Here is a 24,027-nt window from a genome sequence, read left to right as displayed (position 1 = left end):
TTCTTTTCTGGAAAATATCGTCATGAGTGTTATCAATATCAATCCACCACACAAGAAAAAGGTGCGGAATGGGTTTCTGGTATTTCGCCAAGACCGAAAAAGGTGCGAATGTGTGTAATTGAACAACATTCCAAAGCAGGCCTTTGCTGTCAGGTCCCCTTGGCTTTATGAACGTTCTGTGTGTAGTACTCAAGTCGAGGGAGCCTGTGCAGAACGCTTGAATCATTACAACAACCATCTCAGCTTTTCTATGGTTTTTTTTATTAATACAACCTTGAAATGTTTTGGACTGACGTGGTATGCCACTGAACACCAGCTTTCCTGTCTTAAAGCTGTGTTTCTTACTCTAGGCGTGTATGTCTTAATAAATTATATGGTGAAACATTTGTTGCGCTATCGACAAACTGTGTATCGGGTGATTGATGATAAAACTGAGTCGACATCTAAATCTACTGCCTTTTTGCCTTACGTAGGAAGCACTTCCAACAAGATCGGTCGTATTTTACCGAAGTACAATGTGAAATGTGTTTTCCGTCCTCCATCTAAAATTAGAGTACTTTTGGCTTCGGTTAAGGATGAGCTTGGTTTGCGTAAGGTGGGTGTATATCGCATTCCTTGTAGCTGTGCGTACCATATATTGGTCACACTATTAGGACCGTGGAGGACCGATGTACTGAGCATCAACGGCACACACGATTACAGCAGCCAAGTAGATCTGCTATTGCCGAACGTTGCTTGGCTAGTGGTCACCCTGTGTTATATAACAATACCGAGATATTGGCGTGCACGTCCAGCTGTTAGGACAGTGTTATTAAGGAGGCAGTTGAGATTAAATTAGCGAGCAACCTTGTAAACAGTTATGGAGGTTTTTGTTTGAACTCTGCTAGGAATGCTGCTCTCTCCCTTCTGAAAAAACAGAGGGGAGGAGTCAATGTTACCCCATCTGCTAGTTCGTTGTTTCACTATCGATATCTCTGAGTTTGGTCATCTTTGGCGGCATTAGTGCTCAGTGTGAGTGTGTTATCTTTCCTGAATTACTTCAAGAACCGAGGTTTTTAATTTGCCTGTCCGTTGCAGTTTGTGCGTTGAAAATGGCGGGATGTAATCACGCCGAAATATCGACTATCTCTGTAAATTTTACCTGGCTGAAGTCTCGTAAGTTGTTCGAAAAGTGTATCCGCCAGGAGAAACTTTTGTCCGTTCCATTGACAGAAGTACTTGCCAATATATCCATGGTGATGCAATGTCTGTACTACCTTTCAGTATATACAATGCCGCATTTTAATCACAAATGATGTGATAGGTAGTTCATCATTTTAGGAGAGTATGACAACAAATTTACACAAAATGATACAGACTTGTCGCAGGAAAGATTGCCCAAACAGTCGCTCAATACACGGCGCACGTCACTCTTGCGGCAATGCAGGCGTGTATTTTCGCATGCAAACAATCGGATGGCATCTTGCGGTAGAGTGTCCTCCCAAGCATTTTGCGCCTTTTGTTGCAATTTTGCAGGCTCTGGAGAACGGAGAGGTTCCCACTTAGTCACGCCCCATGCGTGCTCAACTGGCGAGGGATCTGGTGAACTTGTTGGCCAGCGCAGTTGTTTTACACAACGAAGAGCAGATTGGCTCTTCTGCTGAAGAAGCATGTCACCTTTCTATCGAAGATACACATCAACCTGTGCAATATAGCGGGTACTTGCTACTTTATCCCGCAGGCTCGTCAAATGTGACTGCTAGTTGTTGTAGCAGGATCTAATAAAAAATCTAATTATATTATTAAAAGTGAGTAATGAACAGATGTTATTTGATTATGTAAATGTCAGTATACGCCTATATTTGTAAGTTGTGATACCTGTGGATAATCTTACAGAAGTGTTCCCTATTGTTTTAAGTTATGCTCATCAGTTACGACAGTACCTTGATCTCTTACTTTGCCTAAGAGACGACGACGTATGAAATTTTCGTCGGATCCTGTGTAGACGTTCGGTCACCGTGCAGTTATATGGACTTCATTTCCTTGTTGCAGAATTCCTTTTCTGTAAGAGTCTTTTTGGACACAACTTGACTTAATTTCTGATACGGTTTTTTCTCTTCTGTAACTCGCTTATTATTAATTATAATGAGAACGCACAATTGCATTTGTACGTAATACGATGCAACGTTGCCTACCATTCCCATAATGCTTCACTAACTGACAACTCACGACTGGCAGTCCATGACGTCTGCCTGATCTCAACAACAACAACAAGAGCTACGAAGTCTTTCGCGACGTATTTCTTGAGAAAAAATTTCTCGGTGCACATGCCGCATCAATTCAGGATAAAACTCCAAGCTTTCGACCACTACCTTCATGGTCGTCGTCAGGGATTCAAGGGATGGCGCTGCAAGCAACACAGGATAGTAACTACATCTATGGAAGTAGAGGGCACCACTTCTCTACGCGCCATATCGCTGTTGCTATGACATATTCCAGCCAATCAGAAGCCGTCCTTTGCATATAAAAGTGGGAACCTCGCTAGTTCACGACAGTCAGTTTTAGCCCTGACGACGACCATGGAGGTAGTGGTCGAAAGCTTGGAGTTTTATCCTGAATTGACGCGGCATTTACACCGAAAGATTTTTATTCAACAAGAAGAGCTGCTCAGGGATGTACCCATCTTATTCAAACACTTCTCGTAACTCGTTCTTAATCCGTGACAGTGCGGTTTCCTCAGGCGTCCTCACACTCCAGTTAAATATTTCTGTATACTGTTTCAGATTATTTAATTTAATTACATTTCCTTGAGAAAATAAATCTAAAGAAAAGATGATTTGCGTAAATAATTTGTCCTTCAGGTCCAGATAAATACACTCCTGGAAATTGAAATAAGAACAGCGTGAATTCATTGTCCCAGGAAGGGGAAACTTTATTGACACATTCCTGGGGTCAGATACATCACATGATCACACTGACAGAACCACAGGCACATAGACACAGGCAACAGAGCATGGACAATGTCGGCACTAGTACATCTACATCTACATCTATACTCCGCGAGCCACCTTACGGTGTGTGGCGGAGGGTACTTATTGTACCACTATCTGATCCCCCCTTCCCTGTTCCATTCACGAATTGTGCGTGGGAAGAACGACTGCTTGTAAGTCTCCGTATTTGCTCTAATTTCTCGGATCTTTTCGTTGTGATCATTACGCGAGATATATGTGGGCGGTAGTAATATGTTGCCCATCTCTTCCCGGAATGTGCTCTCTCGTAATTTCGATAATAAACCTCTCCGTATTGCGTAACGCCTTTCTTGAAGTGTCCGCCACTGGAGCTTGTTCAGCATCTCCGTAACGCTCTCGCGCTGACTAAATGTCCCCATGACGAATCGCGCTGCTTTTCGCTGGATCATGTCTATCTCTTCTATTAATCCAACCTGGTAAGGGTCCCATACTGATGAGCAATACTCAAGAATCGGACGAACAAGCGTTTTGTAAGCTACTTCTTTCGTCGATGAGTCACATTTTCTTAGAATTCTTCCTATGAATCTCAACCTGGCGCCTGCTTTTCCCACTATTTGTTTTATGTGATCATTCCACTTCAGATCGCTCCGGATAGTAACTCCTAAGTATTTTACGGTCGTTACCGCTTCCAATGATTTACCACCTATGGCATAATCGTACTGGAATGGATTTCTGCCCCTATGTATGCGCATTATATTACATTTATCTACGTTTAGGGAAAGCTGCCAGCTGTCGCACCATGCATTAATCCTCTGCAGGTCTTCCTGGAGTACGTACGAGTCTTCTGATGTTGCTACTTTCTTGTAGACAACCGTGTCATCTGCAAATAGCCTCACGGAGCTACCGATGTTGTCAACTAAGTCATTTATGTATATTGTAAACAATAAAGGTCCTATCACGCTTCCTTGCGGTACTCCCGAAATTACCTCTACATCTGCAGATTTTGAACAGTTAAGAATGACATGTTGTGTTCTTTCTTCTAGGAAATCCTGAATCCAATCACAAACCTGGTCCGATATTCCGTAAGCTCGTATTTTTTTCATTAAACGTAAGTGCGGAACCGTATCAAATGCCTTCCTGAAGTCCAGGAATACGGCATCAATCTGCTCGCCAGTGTCTACGGCACTGTGAATTTCTTGGGCAAATAGGGCGAGCTGAGTTTCACATGATCTCTGTTTGCGGAATCCATGTTGGTTATGATGAAGGAGATTTGTATTATCTAAGAACGTCATAATACGAGAACACAAAACATGTTCCATTATTCTACAACAGATTGACGTAAGCGAAATAGGCCTATAATTATTCGCATCTGATTTATGACCCTTCTTGAAAATGGGAACGACCTGCGCTTTCTTCCAGTCGCTAGGTACTTTACGTTCTTCCAGCGATCTACGATAAATTGCTGCTAGAAAGGGGGCAAGTTCTTTAGCATAATCACTGTAGAATCTTAAGGGTATCTCGTCTGGTCCGGATGCTTTTCCGCTACTAAGTGATAGCAGTTGTTTTTCAATTCCGATATCGTTTATTTCAATATTTTCCATTTTGGCGTCCGTGCGACGGCTGAAGTCAGGGACCGTGTTACGATTTTCCGCAGTGAAACAGTTTCGGAACACTGAATTCAGTATTTCTGCCTTTCTTCGGTCGTCCCCTGTTTCGGTGCCATCGTGGTCAACGAGTGACTGAATAGGGGATTTAGATCCGCTTACCGATTTTACATATGACCAAAACTTTTTAGGGTTCTTGTTTAGATTGTTTGCCAATGTTTTATGTTCGAATTCGTTGAATGCTTCTCTCATTGCTCTCTTTACGCTCTTTTTCGCTTCGTTCAGCTTTTCCTTATCAGCTATGATTCGACTACTCTTAAACCTATGATGAAGCTTTCTTTGTTTCCGTAGTACCTTTCGTACATGATTGTTATACCACGGTGGATCTTTCCCCTCGCTTTGGACCTTAGTCGGTACGAACTTATCTAAGGCGTACTGGACGATGTTTCTGAATTTTTTCCATTTTTGTTCCACATCCTCTTCCTCAGAAATGAACGTTTGATGGTGGTCACTCAGATATTCTGCGATTTGTGCCCTATCACTCTTGTTAAGCAAATATATTTTCCTTCCTTTCTTGGCATTTCTTATTACACTTGTAGTCATTGATGCAACCATTGACTTATGATCACTGATACCCTCTTCTACATTCACGGAGTCGAAAAGTTCCGGTCTATTTGTTGCTATGAGGTCTAAAACGTTAGCTTCACGAGTTGGTTCTCTAACTATCTGCTCGAAGTAATTCTCGGACAAGGCAGTCAGGATAATGTCACAAGAGTCTCTGTCCCTGGCTCCAGCTCTGATTGTGTGACTATCCCATTCTATACCTGGTAGATTGAAGTCTCCCCCTATTACAATAGTATGATCACGAGACTTCTTCACGACGTTCCGCAGGTTCTCTCTGAGGCGCTCAACTACTACGGTTGCTGATGCAGGTGGTCTATAGAAGCATCCGACTATCATATCTGACCCACCTTTGATACTTAGCTTAACCCAGATTATTTCACATTCGCATTCGGTAATAACTTCACTGGATATTATTGAATTCTTTACTGCTATAAATACTCCTCCACCATTGGCGTTTATCCTATCCTTGCGGTATATATTCCATTCTGTGTCTAGGATTTCGTTACTGTTCACTTCCGGTTTTAACCAACTTTCCGTTCCTAATACTATATGCGCACTATTTCCTTCAATAAGAGATACTAATTCAGGAACCTTGCCCTGGATACTCCTGCAGTTTACCAATATTACGTTAACTTTTCCTGTTTTTGGTCTCTGAGGACGGACGTTCTTTATCAACGATGATAATGTCCTCTCTGGTAAGCCGTCAGGTATTTTATCGTTTCGCCCAAGGGGGGGTCCCTCTAACCTAAAAAACCCCCGTGTGCACGCCACACGTACTCTGCTACCCTAGTAGCTGCTTCCGGTGTGTAGTACAGTGTATATCCACCTTTCGCAGCATTGCAGGCTGCTGTTCTCCCATGGAGACGATCGTAGAGATGCTGGATGTAGTCCTGTGGAACGGCTTGCCATGCCATTTCCACCTGGTGCCTCAGTTGGACCAGCGTTCGTGCTGGACGTGCAGACCGCGTGAGACGACGCTTCATCCAGTCCCAAACATGCTCAATGGGGAACAGATCCGGAGATCTTGCTGGCCAGGGTAGTTGACTTACACCTTCTAGAGCACGTTGGGTGGCACGGGATACGTGCGGACGTGCATTGTACTGTTGGAATAGCAAGTTCCCTTGCCGGTCTAGGAATGGTAGAACGATGGGTTCGATGACGGTTTGGATGTACCGTGCACTATTCAGTGTCCCCTCGACGATCACCAGTGGTGTACGGCCAGTGTAGGAGATCGCTCCCCACACCATGATGCCGGGTGTTGGCCCTGTGTGCCTCGGTCGTATGCAGTCCTGATTGTGGCGCTCACCTGCACGGCGCCAAACACGCATACGACCATCATTGGCACCAAGGCAGAAGCGACTCTCATCGCTGAAGACGACACGTCTCCATTCGTCCCTCCATTCACGCCTGTCGCGACACCACTGGAGGCGGGCTGCACGATGTTGGGGCGTGAGCGGAAGACGGCCTAACGGTGTGCGGGACCGTAGCCCAGCTTCATGGAGACGGTTGCGAATGGTCCTCGCCGATACCCCAGGAGCAACAGTGTCCCTAATTTGCTGGGAAGTGGCGGTGCGGTCCCCTACGGCACTGCGTAGGATCCTACGGTCTTGGCGTGCATCCGTGCGTCGCTGCGGTCCGGTCCCAGGTCGACGGGCACGTGCACCTTCCGCCGACCACTGGCGACAACATCGATGTACTGTGGAGACCTCACGCCCCACGTGTTGAGCAATTCGGCGGTACGTCCACCCGGCCTCCCGCATGCCCACTATACGCCCTCGCTCAAAGTCCGTCAACTGCACATACGGTTCACGTCCACGTTGTCGCGGCATGCTACCAGTGTTAAAGACTGCGATGGAGCTCCGTATGCCACGGCAAACTGGCTGACACTGACGGCGGCGGTGCACAAATGCTGCGCAGCTAGCGCCATTCGACGGCCAACACCGCGGTTCCTGGTATGTCCGCTGTGCCGTGCGTGTGATCATTGCTTGTACAGCCCTCTCGCAGTGTCCGGAGCAAGTATGGTGGGTCTGACCATCACCACCTAGAGACAAGGCCGCGGCGCGAAATTCATAGCAGGCCGTGACGTCACTCCAAGTGGGCCACCATATTGTGTTTCGAAGCGTTTGTTTATCTACACGTTTGTTGGATCGAGTGCTATATTCGTGCTTAAAACTAGCGATTACAGTGTTCACGTGTAGTGAAGCTACTGTGAACATGGTTTACAAGTGTTGGGTGCCAAGGTGTCGTGGGAATTACGGAACTCGACCGAAAGTAATGTTGTTTTCCATTCCGAAAGATGCAAATCTGCGTTGGAAATGTCTTTCGGCGATTCATCGGGACAATTTCCAATCCACTGAGCACACGAAGGTATGTAAAAACTATATACCTAGTACAATTATTATTTTTTTCTGGTGGAATATCTTGCATTTTGGATACATTTGACTAAAATTGTGAGCAAAAGTTCGCAGTAAATAGGCCTAGTATTCGTTATCAAGTGGCTTTACTTTCATTTTGAAAACGAAATATAAATTTGTGGCTCGTGTTACTTTTTATTCGTGTTTAAATTTCTCTGCAGTTCGTATTTTGTTACCCATTACCGATACGTTTTATTCTCTATTTGTGAGTGGGTGTTGTTGTTCACTCTCGCATTAGTTAGCATGAGTGCTAACGAATGTCGAAACTGCTGTTTTCATGTTTAAAAGGCGATCTCTCTGTATGAAGCATATCTGTTTTATTTTTCGATGTGTCAAACAATGGAACAAATTAATCTAGAAATAGGTTAAATTTATTATTGACGTTTTTAGCTTGACACATTGTCTCATTCCAACTGTTGCAAATGTCTGCTGAAGGTTTGTAGATTTTCACTGTTGACTTATGCTCAAAATCTGCCATATTTTTACAGGAAAGAAAATTTACATTACAATAACAACGCATAATTGTTTTTGTGAGGTGAGTTAAAAGTGATTGTTTGCTTGGGGAATGTACTCAGTTTTCCTGAGGGAGCTCTGTAAACAGCTACACAATATTTATTTAGGATACTAAAGGCAGAGGAATTTAATATTATACACTGTATTAGTGCAGAATTTTTCAAGTGAGTGTAAATAATAGTTGTCTGGTCCAGAAAGAATGTACTTTATCACAGTGTATTTTCCACAAATGTACCTTGTTTTATCATGTATATCGCAATATTATTTACATCCCGCGCTCGTACGTTTTCACTGGCTATTGATAAGTCTTATGCAATTACATTACCGGTAAAAAAGAATTATAAACTATAGTTTCTGCTATATCGCGATTGATAAAGTTACTTATTTTAACCATTCGGCAAAGTACTCTCCTCTTTTCGTGGTATCATTTGCCAAGATCTCGTTTCGTTATCTCCAGCGGTTTACGAGATATGACAGGCGTTATGAATATTTCATTCCCGCGCGTTGCGATCGGAAGTGAAGTTTCTGCAGATGCTCAATTTTGTCGAGATTGGAAGCAGATATTGATCCAAAGTTTTACGAAAATTTCAAATCCTCATCTGTATTTCATACTCAGCAATAGAATGTGTAATATGCATCAAACACAAATTCATAGCGACCCCTATTTTTGATGGCAACGTTCTCAAATTTGATACTTATCTGTGAAATACCACAATAGTTATGACCATTATCGAAATGATTGGCACTTCATCATGAAGCTGCCATATAAAGCTAAAAGTATTTCAGAAATTAATTATTTTTTACGGAATAGGTTCTGTAAAACCGTTTGACAAAGATTTGCAGGCCGTGCGTCTCGTTTCTTTAAGCGCAGCGCCAAGCCAACCCTGGCCCGCTTTGCGTGACGTCACAATAGCGCGCCGCGGACTTCTCTTTAGGTGGTGGTGGTCTGACACACCGGTGTCAATGTGTTCTTTTTTTCCATTTCCAGGAGTGTATTTCTTGTCATTAAGACCTGACGTGCGTCTTCATTGTAACCGATGACACCCAACACCATGAAGCCTGGTATGGGACCTGGTTGTCGTTGGCGGACGCTCTCTGCAGTAAGTCGCTGAGTAGGCTCGCCCCACGTACGTGTACGCCCATCACTCTCACACAGACAGGAAGTACTCTCATTACTCTAGATAACAGAGCGCCATTCCACTCTCTTTAACGACACCAAACCATTCATTCTTGGCGGTGTCGTGGTATCAGTAATAGCCTGTCGAAAGGCACACGTGATCTTAATCTTGCTGCAAGCAGACGATTCCCAGTGGCTCATGGTAACTCAACCTGTTCTAACTGCATGGAAATGGTACACAAATCATCTACACCTACATCTACATCTACGTGATTACTCTGCTATTCACAATAAAGTGCCTGGCAGAGGGTTCAATGAACCATTTCAAGCTGTCTCTCTACCGTTCCACATTCGAGGGGCACGTGGGTAGAACGGGCACTTAAATTTTTCTGAGCGAGCCCTGATTTCTCTTACTTTATAGTGATGATCATTTCTCCATATGTAGGTGGTTGCCAACAGAATGTTTTCGCAATCGGAGGAGAAAACTGGTGATTGAAATTTCATGAGAAGATCCCGTCGCAACGAAAAACGCCTTTGTTTTAGTGACTGCCACTCAAATTCACGTATCATGTCTGTGACACTATCTCCCCTATTTCACGATAATACAAAAGGAGCTGCCCTTTTTTGTACTTTTTCGATGTCATCCGTCAGTCCCACCTGATGCGGATCCCACACCGCACAGCAATACTCCAGAATACGGCGGACAAGCGTGGTGTAAGCAGTCTCTTTAGTAGACCTGTTGCACCTTCTAAGTGTTCTGCCAATGAATAGCAGTCTTTGGTTTGCTCTACCCACAGTATTACCTATGTGATCGTTCCAGTTTAGGTTATTTGTAATTGTAATCCGTAAGTATTTAGTTGAATTTACAGCCTTCAGATTAGTGTGACTTACCGCGTGATCGAAATTTAGCTGATTTCTTTTAGTACTCATATGAATAACTTCTCACTTTTCCTTATTCAGGGTCAATTGACACTTTTCGCACCATACAGATATCTTATCTAAATCATTTTGCAAGTCGTTTTGATCATCTGATGACTTTAAAAGACGGTAAATGACAGCATCATTTGCAAACAATCTAAGACAGTTACTCAGGTTGTCTCCTATGTCGTTAATAAAGATCAGGAACAATACAGGGGCTATAACACTTCCTTGGGGAACGCCGGTTACTACTTTGTTTTACACGATAACTTTCCGTCTATTACCACGAACTGTGACCTTTCTGACAGGACATCACGAATCCAGTCGCACAACTGAGGCGATACTCCGTAGGCACGCAGTTTGGTTAGAAGACGCTTGTAAGGAGTGGTGTCGAAAGCCTTCTGGAAATCTAAAAATATGGAATCAATTTGACATCCCCTGTCGATAGCACTTATTACTTCATGAGTATAAACAACTAGTTGTGTTTTCACAAGAACAATATTTTATGAAACCGTGCTGACAATGTGTCAATAAACCGTTTTCTTCGAGGTAATTCATAATGTTCGAATACAGTATATGTTCCAAAGCCCTACTACAAATCAACGTTAGTGATATAGGCCTGTAATTCAGCGGATTACTCCTACTTCGCCGGCCAATGTGGCCATGCGGTTCTAGGCGCTTCCGTCTGGAACCTCGCGACCGCTACGGTCGCAGGTTCGAATCCTGCTCGGGCATGGGTGTGTGTGATGTCCTTAGGTTAGTTAGGTTTAAGTAGTTCTAAGTTCTAGGGGACTGATGACCTCAGATGATAAGTCCCATAGTGCTCAGAGCCATTTTAACCATTTTTACTCCTACTTCCCTTTTTGGGTATAGGTGTGACTGGAGCCATTTTCCAGTCTTTAGGTACGGATCTTTCTGTGAGCGAGTGGTTGTATATAATCGCTAAATATGGAGCTATTTTATCAGCATACTTTGAGAGGAACCTGACTGGTATACAATTTGTACTGGAGGCCTTGCCTTCTTTAAGTGATTTAAGGTGCTTCGTTACTCCGAGGATATCTGCTTCTATGTTTCTCATCTTGGCAGTTGTCCTTTATTGGAATTCAGGAATATTTACTTCATCTTCTTTGGTGGAGGAGTTTCGGAAAACCGTGTTTAATAACTCTGCTTTAGTAGCACTGTCATCAGTGACTTCACCGTTTTTATCGAGCAGTGAAGGTACTGATTGCGTCTTGCCACTGGTGTGCTTTATGTATGACCAGAATTTCTTTGGGTTTTCTGACAGATTTCGAAACAGAACTTCGTTATGGAAATTATTAAAAGCATCTCGCATCGAAGTACTTGCCTTATTTCGAACTTCTGTAAAACTTTGCCAATCTTGGGGATTTTGCGTTCTTGTCCCAGGTGAAAGCAGCAAAGCACCACCGATACGTTCCTCCCAACTCATGCAGCAATCCGACGATATGTCCGTCCAGCTCCCACCGGACACGCGACGTGACCCCGTTTAAAGGGCTGAAACTGTTCAACCGGAGTGCATACTCGTTGGCGGGGTGTGATTGTACCCTAGAATGAATGTTGCAAACACTGTTCTTCAGCACAGTCTCTGCCTTCAGAGCCCAAATAGGGGGCACACAGACTGGCCTCCTGAGCCCTATCTGATCGCCAAGGCATTATTACAGAGAGACTAAAATATGCCGTTGTTAAACCCATATGTAAGAAAGGTGACAAGAGAGACGTCAGTAACTACCGACCTATTTCAATGCTGATATTATTTTCCAAAATTTTTGAGAAACTACAGTTCTAGAACTACAGTTCCAGAACAGTATCTCACCTTGGCAACAATAATATCCTCAGTAACTCACAGATTCAGTTTCAGAAGTGTTGCTCTGCTGATAATGATGTTTACATGTTCACACAGCAGGTATTACAAACATTAATTAACAAAATAGCACCGATAGGTATTTCCGTGACATATCCAAGGCATTTGATTGTGTGAATCATAGTATAATCCTAGATTATGGGATTTGTGGTATTGCCAAGCAAGGGTCATGTCATATCTCACCAAAAGAATGCAGGAAGTTGTACTTAATAGTAATTCAACCAACAAAATCCAGGACATAATTATGACTGGGCAGAAATCACCTATGGGGTTCCCCAAGTCTCAATCGTAGGCCCACTACTGTTTCTCATATATGTAAATCAGCTATCGTATAATGTACAATAAGCAGAATCGTTCGTTTTACTGATGTCACCAGTATTGAAATCACTCCCAGTATACATACAGAAATGTAAGACATGTTGAACAAAGTTCTCAAAAGTATAATTGACTGATTTTCTGCGAATGGTCTCACTCTGAATTTCACGAAGACACATCATATTCAGTTCTGCGCCTCTAGGGGTAATGCACCAGTGATATGTGTAACACATGGTCATGAAATAATACATAGCTTGGAAACTTCAAAATTCTTAGGTGTCTAAATCGATGAGAACTAAAATTGGAAGAAACACATTTCGGAACTCCGAAAACGACTTAGTTTGGCCACATTTCCACTTAGTATCATAGCAAATTTTTGGGAGGGAGAAATCAGTAAGTTGACATATTTTACTTATTTTCATTCAGTAAGGTGATATGTTCTGGGGTAACTCATCTTTAAGAAAGAAGGTCTTCATTGCCCAAAAACGTGCTGTACGAATAATATGTGGTGCTCACCCGCGATCATCTTGTAGCCATCTGTTTAAGGAGTTTGGCATTCTGACTACTGCTTCACAGTGTTTTTATTCCCTCACGAAGTTTGTTGTTAATACTCTACTACAGTTCAAAAGGAACAATGAAGTATACAATTATAATACTAGAAGAAAAGAAAGACATTCATTACTCAACATAAAGGTTGTCTTTAGCACAGAAAGGAGTGAACAACGCTGGAACAAAAATGTTTGGCCACTTACCCAGCGATATAAACGTCTCCCCTTGACAACTGCTTCTATTCCGTAGAACAATTTCTATGTTTGAAATGTCTAAAATATGGTGGCGAGGAATATATATATATATATATATATATATATATATATATATATATATATATATATATATATTATATATATATGTGTGTGTGTGTGTGTGTGTGTGTGTGTGTATGTGTATGTATATGGTGATGTTTAGAGTACAAATAAATGGACAAATGAATTTCCAATATGAATGGAAAATGAATCGTTCCACATCACAACGATTTATCATGCAAAATGATCCATGGAACATGAAAGTAACAAACTAACAAGGATAGTGAAAAATAAACCACTAACACCATAACCCTCTGTCGTATCGTTGCTTCTTGCACTCTGTTTTCATGTGACAGCTATCTTTATTTGTTTTCGTTGATTCTGTGTTGCTCTCTGTCTACTCTTTCTCTTGGTTTTGTCGGGATCTGCGCAAGTCGGCATCTGGACTGAATATGTGTACCACAATTGTCTGTGTGTAGTTTAATTAATGTGAAAGTGAACGAATGTCTTACAATATTTGCGAATCGTGTAACTGAGACGAGAATTGAGTACTAGACCGTTATTCACCTAGCGGGACTTTACAAAACGCCTAAAAACCACAACCAGGCTGGACGGTACACCAACCCTACTTGTTAATTCGATAAAAGGTCGAAGCCCATTCCCGTCCCGGAAGCGGCGCTTTAATACGTCCAGCTATCCGGGCAGTTATGAGTTCTCTGTTCCTAGTCGAAATTTTGTGCAGAAATCAGTTTTACTCCTCTCCCATTCCTGGTATCATGGGCATATTCACCGGTAAACATTCCTTCTATTCCTTCCCCCACAACCGCGTTCCAATCTCCTATGATCATTCGATTATCATCTACCTTTGTACACTAAAGTACTCGTTCAACATCCTTATGTACTTCCTCTGCCTCTCCATTTTCGGCTTGCGATTTCGTCATGTATGCGTGAAATAGTGGTGCCGCCTTGGGTTTGCTGTCGAATCTGATGAGACTAAACTATCACCCAGATACTGACAGTAGATCACTCTCTTTCTTGCCTTCCTATTCATGACGAATTCTACTCCAGTTATATCATTTGTTGCCGCTGTTTATGTTACCCTATATTTGTCGGACTTAAAACCTTCATCTTACTTCCATTTCACTTCACTATGCCCAACTATATCTGGAATGAGCGTTTCCATTTTAATTTACAGCTTTACTACAAGGTTCAAACTTCTGGCATGAGACTCTTCGTCTCGTAGAGTACTACACTTTCGTTGGTAATCCCATCTCTTGCCCTTTGGCAGTCCCCTTCCGAAGATCCGAATGGCGGGCGAATCAGGACTCTTTTGTAGATGGAGAGATCATCATGATACTTTCCAATTGCAGATCACTAGTCCTGCGGTACACATTATTTCCTTTTAATACACGGTTTCCGTTGGCTTCTGCATCCTCATATCGCTGATCACTGTCGTTTCTTGTGCATTTGTGATATAGTTTCCCACCCCAGGGGTAACAAAGTGCCCTGAACCTCTGTCTGGTCCTTTCCCTCACCGAGGGGAGAATGAAATAATTAATAAGGACGAAGAGTACATCCATCACATGCGTTCCTGCTCTAACTTAACTCACTCTCAAAACGTACCGGCCAGATCACTTGGCTGGCCATCTCACATATATATCACATCCTGCACCGGTCTGATCAGCTAAATAGTCTGCACATAAACTGTTGGGTGGAATATACCATTCAACATGACAGGGGTCTCATCTATATCTTTCACAATAAGTTGGAATACTATGTGACGGCAACTGCATTGTATTTTCAGTTAACAGGTGAGAAAATTGTGATAGCGGGAAGGTATTAAGGAAACAATGTATCACTATAAGAATCGTTCCTCAGATAGGCAAAAGAAAGCTTTAGAACAGGAGTAAAAGACAATGTTTCTAACTGTATCAATGAAGAATTTTAACGAATGAAGGAGGAAAATTGTGGAGCACGCGCATTATGTTTAATTGGCAGCTCAGCCAGTAAACTGAAGGCAGAGTGAAATCTTGCCACCGACGGATAGAACCTACAAGTCAAGAGGAGTCATACCAGTAAGGGTCGTTCCAAACACACGCGGATGCCGTGTAAACGACGTGGCAGCTTGCAGATGACAGGCTGTGACGGCAGTAGCACGGAAGACTTTCGCACCTGTACCCATAGTCCTAAACTCTGACACAGAGTTAAGCAAATGTATCGGGATAAGTTATTAGTGTTGTTGGTCTTGTAGAGATGCCTGGAAAAAAGAAGAAATACAAGACGTCGTTATGGAAAGATAAACGATTAAATTCATCATTGCCACGCATTCTTCAGAGAATGTATCCGTTCCATACATATTTCGGCAGTCAGTATCGTGCAAGTGAAAAAGAAACTTTTTATAATTTTGTTTCCTATTTTAAAGGAGTTAAAAAATGTTAGGCTTATGTATTGGAAGGACGCTTAAAGAACCAAAGACATATGTACTAAAACATAAGGAATGTCCAGTGCAAAACAACGTTTAACAAAACAAGTATTACCATTGAGTTTTCAAAATGTGTGAATCAAGTTACGGGTTTTCGAAGAGATCTCAGACAGCGAGTGGCGTGCAAAGGTTCCCTAAGAAATTTTGGAGCCGGGACTGTAGAGTATGGTAATGGCTATCTTGTGCTGAATGTATCAATGGCTGTGCTGTAATAAAAGGCCACATTTGTAGACTGCCGGAAATAAAGACGCAGCACTCTCAGGGACTGTGGTCAGTGGCACCGGAGAGTAAAATATGCGCGTACGGAGGGATTGTGGTGTTAGTGAATCATTTGTGTTTGTCATCAGCGATCAGATGGCGCACAGAATCTTGTCTGTGTACACTCTGTTTCTACTCTATAGACAGTAACTGTGCTGACTTTATGGGTGAACAGTGTTTGCAGCATTCATTGAAGGGTAAAAATCATGCCCACCAGCAAGTGCATACTCCTGTTGAATAGCTTCAGCCATTTGAACAGGGTAGCATTGTGGACGTGCAGGAAGCTGGATAGACGTACTGACGGATTGCTGATATGTTGGGCACAGTGTATTGATGGTGGGTCGCTGCCTTCTACAGCCGTGTGTAGAACAGTACCACATATGTGTACGACGTAGTACAGACACACGTCAAGATCTAACGTCACTCACTGAAGAAATCTGACACATGTTCCACCTGCTGTGTCATCAGGGGCTATTGGGAATCGTCTGCTTGGAATAGGACTAAGAACACCTGTGAATCTACTCAGGCTACCATTCCCACCACGAACTGCGAACCACGTGTACTCTGGCGTCGTAAAAGGCTTGATCGGAGAGTAGAATGGCACTCTGCTGCCTTCAGTGATGAGAGTGGATTCTCTCTGTATCTGGGTGATGGTTATTCAGCTATGTAGCAAAACTGGAGAGCTGCCTATTCCAGTATACATTACATCACCACCGACAAATCACCTACTAGACTTCATGGAGGGGCGTGGGGCCACCTTTCGCGAGTCCGGTCATGTCTGGTGCTTCTGCAGGGTAAAATAACAAGTCCCCGCTACACTGCATAGGCTATTATCCCATAGCTACGGCCGTTTGTGTGCTTTTTCAGCAGGACACTGCACATCCTCACACAACTGCTGCGACAGAACGCGCTCTTGGTGGAGTACACCAAGTGCACTGATCAAAAAAATCACGAGTTGAACATGTACTTACTCGCTCTCCAGGTCCTGCAAGAACCACTGCCGAATTGCAAGAAAAGTCGCAAGTTGCTGGTGAAATTCCATCGCAGGATGCCATTCGGTACATGTGTGATCGTTTTCATGCAAGAATACACACCTTCGTGGCCCCAGAGATGGACCGAGGGGGAGGGGGTGGGAAGGGGGGGGGTTATGCAGAGTGTAATGACGCGGCTTTTCAGGTACCCTTTACTATGACGGTGTGTTTCACTTAGTCTTGTTATGATCTACTCCTACAGTGTCCCCTCAATCGACAATACAATGAACTGTTCGAGGTTGTACTTTTTTCTGGTAGTGTTTTTTACTGATTATTTTTGTCTTGGTATACAACAATCTCCTCAAACATGAGACAGTACTCACCGGCAGTAGCAGTGACGACAACCACCAGCAGCAGCAGCAGGGACACGGTAGATACACAGCGGGCGCCGTCCATGTTGGTGTCGAGTCGCTACTGGAGTGACACCAGACGCCGTCCGCGCTGTATATAATGGCACCAGGGAGGCGAGATGAGCGGTAGAATACCTGCAACGGAAATAACTGTGAAATTAAGTGGGCGGTAGGGGGCAGGGGAGGGGGGGAGGGAGGGAGGGAGGAATCAAGGTCGACAGTTGCGCGGTCACGCCTCCTGCCATTACTCAACGCTGCCGCTCGCAAAAGTTGCAATTAACGCTGTTGAGCTCTGTCTGTTTGCCCACGAACTACTGATAAAAATCTCACACAGTTTGTACCGGGTGCGACGGCCACAAAGTGATACACCTTGTGACTGCAGTACTGTCCCATCGGGTCGTTACTACGGATGCGCGATATTGGCACATCATCGATGTTGATTTCGATTACATCATCGACATCTTATGATCACTGGCTGATAATAATCGACACTAAAACATCAATATTTTTAACATCAGTGTTACGTGATGAAACATAGAAACAAACAAAAATGGTTCAAATGGCTCTGAGCGCTATGGGACTTAACATCTGAGGTCAACAGTCCCCTAGAACTTAGAACGACTTAAACCTAACTAACCTAAGGACATCACACACATCCATGCCCGAGGCAGGATTCGAACCTGCGACCGTAGCGGTCACGCGGTTCCAGACTGAATAGAAACAAACAAATACATACAATATCTTTGTTTACAAATCAGTAAATATAGTAACATTAACTTTAAACACCCATAACGTTGTGTCCAGACTGTAAAAACAATATTTATCACATATACAGCTGAAACATTGTTGGTGGAAATGCTGGAGATCAGACTCTACAAATCAAATATTTCATTCCAATTCTGGTAGATTTGAATAGGATGTACTGATGATGCGATTACATATTTCTAATTGATCTTACTTAAGATCTAGAAAGCACTCAATCAGCCGGCCTGTGTGGCCGAGCGGTTCTAGGCGCTTCAGTTTGGAACCGCGCGACCTCTGCGGTCGCAGGTTCGAATCCTGCCTCGGGCATGGATGTGTGTGATGTCCTTAGGTTAGTTAGGTTTAAGTAGTTCTAAGTTCTAGGGGACTAATGACCTCAGATGTTGAGTCCCATAGTGCTCGGAGCCATTTGAACCAAAGCACTCAATCGGATAATAAGTCAACTGTGATTGGAAGTTCATCCCGGTTCCACTTTGCGTTTACTTTTTTCTTGCTCTATTTTATAATGTCCGTTCCATAAATTGTTTGTGATTAAATACTCTATTTCCCAATAATGTATAGATGTGCCGGTTATTTCCACGGACTGTTATTTGAACTTTATCGTTTTCATTACCTTCGAACATAGTAAACCATTTTGAATCTAGGATTTAGCAACCTTGAGATGGCTGTTTCGTTCACGCGTTCAGCTGACTGTAATCGCTTTTCGGTTATTGTTTTGATTTTAATCTTCAGACTATCTCCAAAAGTCATTATTGATTCTGTGCTATGTATTTCATCATTCAGCATACTAGTTACTGGTATTACTTTCCTGCTTTCAATGTACTTTTCTACGCAAGTTTCACGAGCACCCCGCAGAATGCCACAGATTTGTAATATCTGCGACTGTTAGCATAGATGGTGCTGTATAACGCCATTTAACGATATTACTAATCAGTAAATGGACCTGTTACAATCTGTTAGTTGTCGAACGCTGAATTCTATTTAGTGGATACTTATAAAATTAGTTTGAGATCAGATTCTTTTCTTAGCTTATATCTCACTACAACACTTTGTTTAAACCACATTTCAGTCATTTTCTCTCAGCAAGCGTATCAGGGTTTTCAGTAAAATATTTTGCTGCCGAATTGAGCATAGTGTCCAAATTCGACTTACGACTTTCTCTTCCAAATGCCGTTTCTATCACTATAACCACTGCACTAACGTAGTTATTAGACATGTTCATAAACAGACGTAACATCTCCTGTCCTTCCAGATATATTTACAGCTAGTGTATTGGCAATTGTAAATATGGACAACCGTCAGCTGTGTAATGGAATGATGACAAAGAAAATTTGTCGACGACCGGGTCTCGAACCCACAGTTCCAGCTCTTCGCAAGCGCTTGCCTTGGCTATCCGCTCACGACTCATGGCCAGACCCAAACCCTCCACATGTCGTCAACCATGCGTCTACAGCTTGTATTCGTTCATCCATTGTGTATGTTCCCGTACAGGGGAGACATTTCACTTGTCAGTCGTTTGCCCGGTGTCTTCAGATAAATATGATATTGCGGTGCCGGTGTTTTTCTGTATTACGAAGCGGTGCCTGTTCCTTTGGATATGCACGTAACTTCAGAGGAAGTTAGCACAGGCACTGCAGTATCGTATTCCACATATGCAGACCACGTTCAGTCGGTGTCAAAGGTGGATGACGTGTACTGTGTCTCACTTGGCTTTTCGGGAAGCACTATAATACAAATAGATTTTTTCCTTTTTAATACTTTTTTGTCGCACCGTTGCATATCACGTGCCACTAAACAACTGCTTCAAGTTCCTCTAAACAACTGCTCAAGCGGAATGTAATTTTCTTACTAATATTTACAAGGGTGAGTGTACACTAGTAGTGAGGAATTAATTCCCTTTAAAAATACAGCACTGTGCAATAATATCTTTCATCAGATTTGTTGAGGAGCCGCCAGGTTAGCCGAGGGCGCTAATGCGCTGCTTCCTGGACTCAGGTAGGCGCGCCGGCCCCGCATCAAATCCGCCCGCCGGATTACCGACAGGGGCTGGTATGCCGGCCAGCCTGGTGTGGTTTTAGGGCGGCTTTCCACGTCCTACTAGGTGGATATCGGGCTGTTCCCCACGTCCTTCCTCAGTTACACGACTCGCAGACATTTGCAAAACGTCCACCCTATTTCATGGCCTACACTAGACGCAGCTGGGGTACACTAAATCCGTCCCAGGGGGTACGTGGTAATGACAGGTAGGGCATCCGGCCACCCTCGAACACTAACATCGCCACATCCACAGTCACAAGGCCGTCCCCGCGTTGAAGTGGGACAAAGGCTCAAAGCAAATGATGGTCACATTTATCGAGGTTGTGGTGGCCCCACAGAAAAAGGTGATTTACAAGCAGCAGGATACAGAGGGCGATTCCAACATTAAAGCGAGAATGTGTAGAGCCAGTACAACACTCGGCAAAACATCATAAGAGAGAGAGAGAGAGAGAGAGAGCGATTAGAAAAGGCAGGTTCCACCCTCATATTCGTTCACTGTTGATGCACCAAGTTACTTCCTACATTATTGATAGAAATAAATGTGCGTCTTCAACCGAGTTGTTGTTTCCAGTTCATTGAACTCAGCTGAACACACAGATGCACATCATTAACCTCCCATTTTGTTTGGTTGGCTGTAGTCTTTCTTTCTTTTCTATAATCGTAATGAATCTAGATCAATGAAGAAACTCTTTATAAGACGAAATTTGATCCGAAGTGTTACTCGAAATACATCATCAGCGTCGTCCATTGCCATTATGGCCCGTTATGTAGAGTTCTGTGATTACACTAACTTCTCACTGTATCGACTCTGTAAACAGTTGTTAAGATTTTCTTTCCTTTAATGGTGAATGCATAAACTCAGATGAATGCATTCCGAGAAAATTAGTAATGAACACTTAGAATCTCAAATTTGCGGTGCTACTACAACGGGCAGAAGAACATTTCAATTAAGCCAAGTTTCAAAATAATACATCAAACATCAATAAACATTTAGTTAGCATATCAGCTAACACCTCTAAGCGCAACAAGAAACAAGAGCCATTGAGCAAATATAGAAACGATGTAAAATATAACATTCACATAGATCGGATGAAGATTGTTTAAACTCTCATACATAGGTAAGTGTTGTCTCTTTAAAGTACCCGAGATTAGGAACAAGTACCCAAAGAAAGCGTTGGGTAGAATACAAATCTGACTCAAGAGAATCATACAAATGTACGTAGGTTGATTTTAAGTTGTGTTAACTCAATACAGTTGCATGAAAGAATGCGTAAATAAAATTTAAACAACAATCCCCACATGTCTTAAAGTAAAACTGCAGGTAGTAAATTTGAACTTTTTCACTCCTGCATACAAAACAAATTTCACATAAAGCAGCACGTGTAATTTAAATTAATCACCATCATGGGCTCAAATGTTATAGCTAGGTGCTAGATAACCTACACAGAAGCACTGTGACACAAAAAATTTTAGCAATATAAGTTAGCCAATCGGGATAGCTCAAATCTAAAACAACATAATACACATATTGTAACCAAATTTACGGCGCACTATGTAACAACAAATAACTATTCCGACAGTCTACAGATATTGATTGTTTTGTAGTTAGTAATGATTCGCGACTTAGGGCGCCCACCACATAGTTCAACAAGCACCAATGACTACGAGTAGTAATCATACTTTTCCCGCGGATGTTGCAGGCACCAAGGGCAGGCAAATTTCCAAGACTGTCTTCTACAAAATCAGAGTGACGTGCTTCCCACGCATGTATATTTGTGGATAGAGAATTACATACCCGCTCAACGTCAAACTGAACTTCGGATAATGCTCACAGCAGTTCTCGTGCCACATAACTGGTATAACTTCTCCTTGGCAACGACAGTGTGCCCATGCCAAATGTCGGTAAGTCTGTGCAGTGGAGAGAGGGACACGAAGCTATACCACGCTTTTGAGTTCATATCGAAGGAGCGTACGTCTCAGTATTCAAATTCAGTTCAATACTAATTACGTGTCCATGACATAGTTATTTCGAAACATAAACTTACAAATAGATAAGCTCTAAGCAAAAATTGCAAGTTATTGGACTGGAAATGGCTAGAAGTGAAGACTTAAGTCAAATATTTCCTTAAAAAAAATTGAGTCAGATATTTTACATACAAATTTAGTGACAACAAGGAAACTGATAGCTGCAGTCAGATGCATGAATCAATAGAGAATTCAATAAGGAAACAAAGTGATCTAGAGAAAATAGACCATAGAGAATAGAATAAGGAAACAAAGTGATCTAGAGAAAATAGACCGTCGCAAGGCTGTTGTCATCAACAGAAGGAGCTAGAGCCATTTTACAACGGATCATAGACAGGCGGGAAGACCTATAACTGTTCCATAACACTAATGTTATATAACATTGCTGAACAATCACTGGAAACAGTCACATCTATTAAGTATCTGGGAATATGCAGTTGAACGATTTTAAGTGGAATGGGCACAAAAACGAAGCGTGGGAAAGGCTGCTGCCAGACTGGAATTTATTGGAAGAAACCTCAGGAAATGTGGTTCACATATGAAGGATTTACCTCGTTCTACTGAAACATCAGTAACGCCATGGTCTGTAACCCTTACAGAAATGGATTGATAGAATAAATTGGAAACTTCCAAAGAAGAGAAGCGCATTTCGTAACATATTCAATTAGTAACAGTACAAACGTCACCAAAAACTAATGATAGGCATTATCATTGAGGCTTTTGGCTTAACAGAGTGGTTTTATTGAAAAATAATGAGAAATTTCTGCCCAAAGAGAGTTAACCGACATACTCTTTCTTCCTACATATATTTCATCAAGAGACCATGAAGGCAACATTACATTCGATGTCTCACGGAGGCTGACCACAGCTTCGCCTGAAGATGGGCGTACGAAGCTCTTCGAAACTTTGCGAAGAGACGAATCCACCATTCGGGAGATCAGCCGATACGATTTCATCGTTGACCAATAGCCGTTTCTCCCCCGTACCACTCACGAATGGAACAGAAAAGGAGGAAGTAACTGGCAGAGAAATGTCCAAGCGCCACACACGCATACCGCAGCGTCATATTTTCTAGTGTAATCGACCAGTTCTCCAGTTGCATTTTGACTAGTCGACTACCTCGAAAACCCTGGAGGTATTTTTCTCAATAGACCTGTGAAGAACAGGTTAACGGTGAACGCCACAGTATGCTAAGTATTGAATGAAGAAGACTATTAATTAAAATCCGTATTTTGGGGCAGATGTCAGTTCTTGAATCTGTTGAAAGCAAAGAACGGTATCTTTCATTAGTGTACAAGGTTAATTTTAAAAAAAATAATAATAATACGTTCGTTACTACATTACGTTCTTCGACCACATGACACGGGTATAACATATGTCAGTATATTCACCTCAGTCTCAGATAAGTTAAGGGGTAACGACAGTGCCAAGAAAACGAAAGACTGCAACTGACCAACTGTCACGTGAATCAAATATATGATTTGGCTATAAGCAATTTATTCTGTTTCCAGTGTAATTACTTAATATCAAATGTCTAACCACGAATCGAAAACGAGTATTTTAACACTATGCCGTCAGGTAGCACTACGTTGATGTTATGCGGAAACTATCGGCCAAATGCCAGTGTCACAACGTTTGTGTCGTGTGCATAACTATGGGGCAGATGCCGCTGCCGCCATGTTTGTGTCGTGTGCAGAACAACCGGAAAGCGCTTCGACATCACTGTGGTGCCATGGACAAAGCTATCGAACGCGAATATTGCGTCTGTTCTGCATTAAGAACAATAAGGTGCATACATATTAGCAAGTTGCTTGTTTTAGAAAATCTCGTGTCCATCGATAGTGGTAAACGAAGGAGAGGACACAGCTACACGTGACGAGTGCGAGAACAGGTTGTCTTATACTCTACTTGCATTTGGCAAATGCGAATAAATAGAGCACATTACAT

General features: G+C 42.6%; 1 protein-coding gene across 1 annotated transcript in view; it reads right to left on the bottom strand.

Annotated features, from left to right (window-relative positions):
• Positions 1-17,380, bottom strand: part of LOC126149744 (kielin/chordin-like protein) — a 98,060-nt gene extending 80,680 nt beyond the window's left edge. The window contains exon 1 of the mRNA XM_049915831.1: positions 17,230-17,380. Coding sequence (XP_049771788.1) covers positions 17,230-17,302 — 73 coding nt within the window. The 5' untranslated portion in view covers positions 17,303-17,380. The remainder of the gene's footprint in view (positions 1-17,229) is intronic.
• Between the last annotated feature and the right edge of the window lie 6,647 nt (positions 17,381-24,027).

Source organism: Schistocerca cancellata, chromosome 2, assembly GCF_023864275.1.
Source record: "Schistocerca cancellata isolate TAMUIC-IGC-003103 chromosome 2, iqSchCanc2.1, whole genome shotgun sequence".
In the NCBI taxonomy this organism is placed as follows: Eukaryota; Metazoa; Arthropoda; class Insecta; order Orthoptera; family Acrididae; genus Schistocerca; species Schistocerca cancellata.
This window is presented reverse-complemented; position numbering and strand designations above follow the sequence as displayed.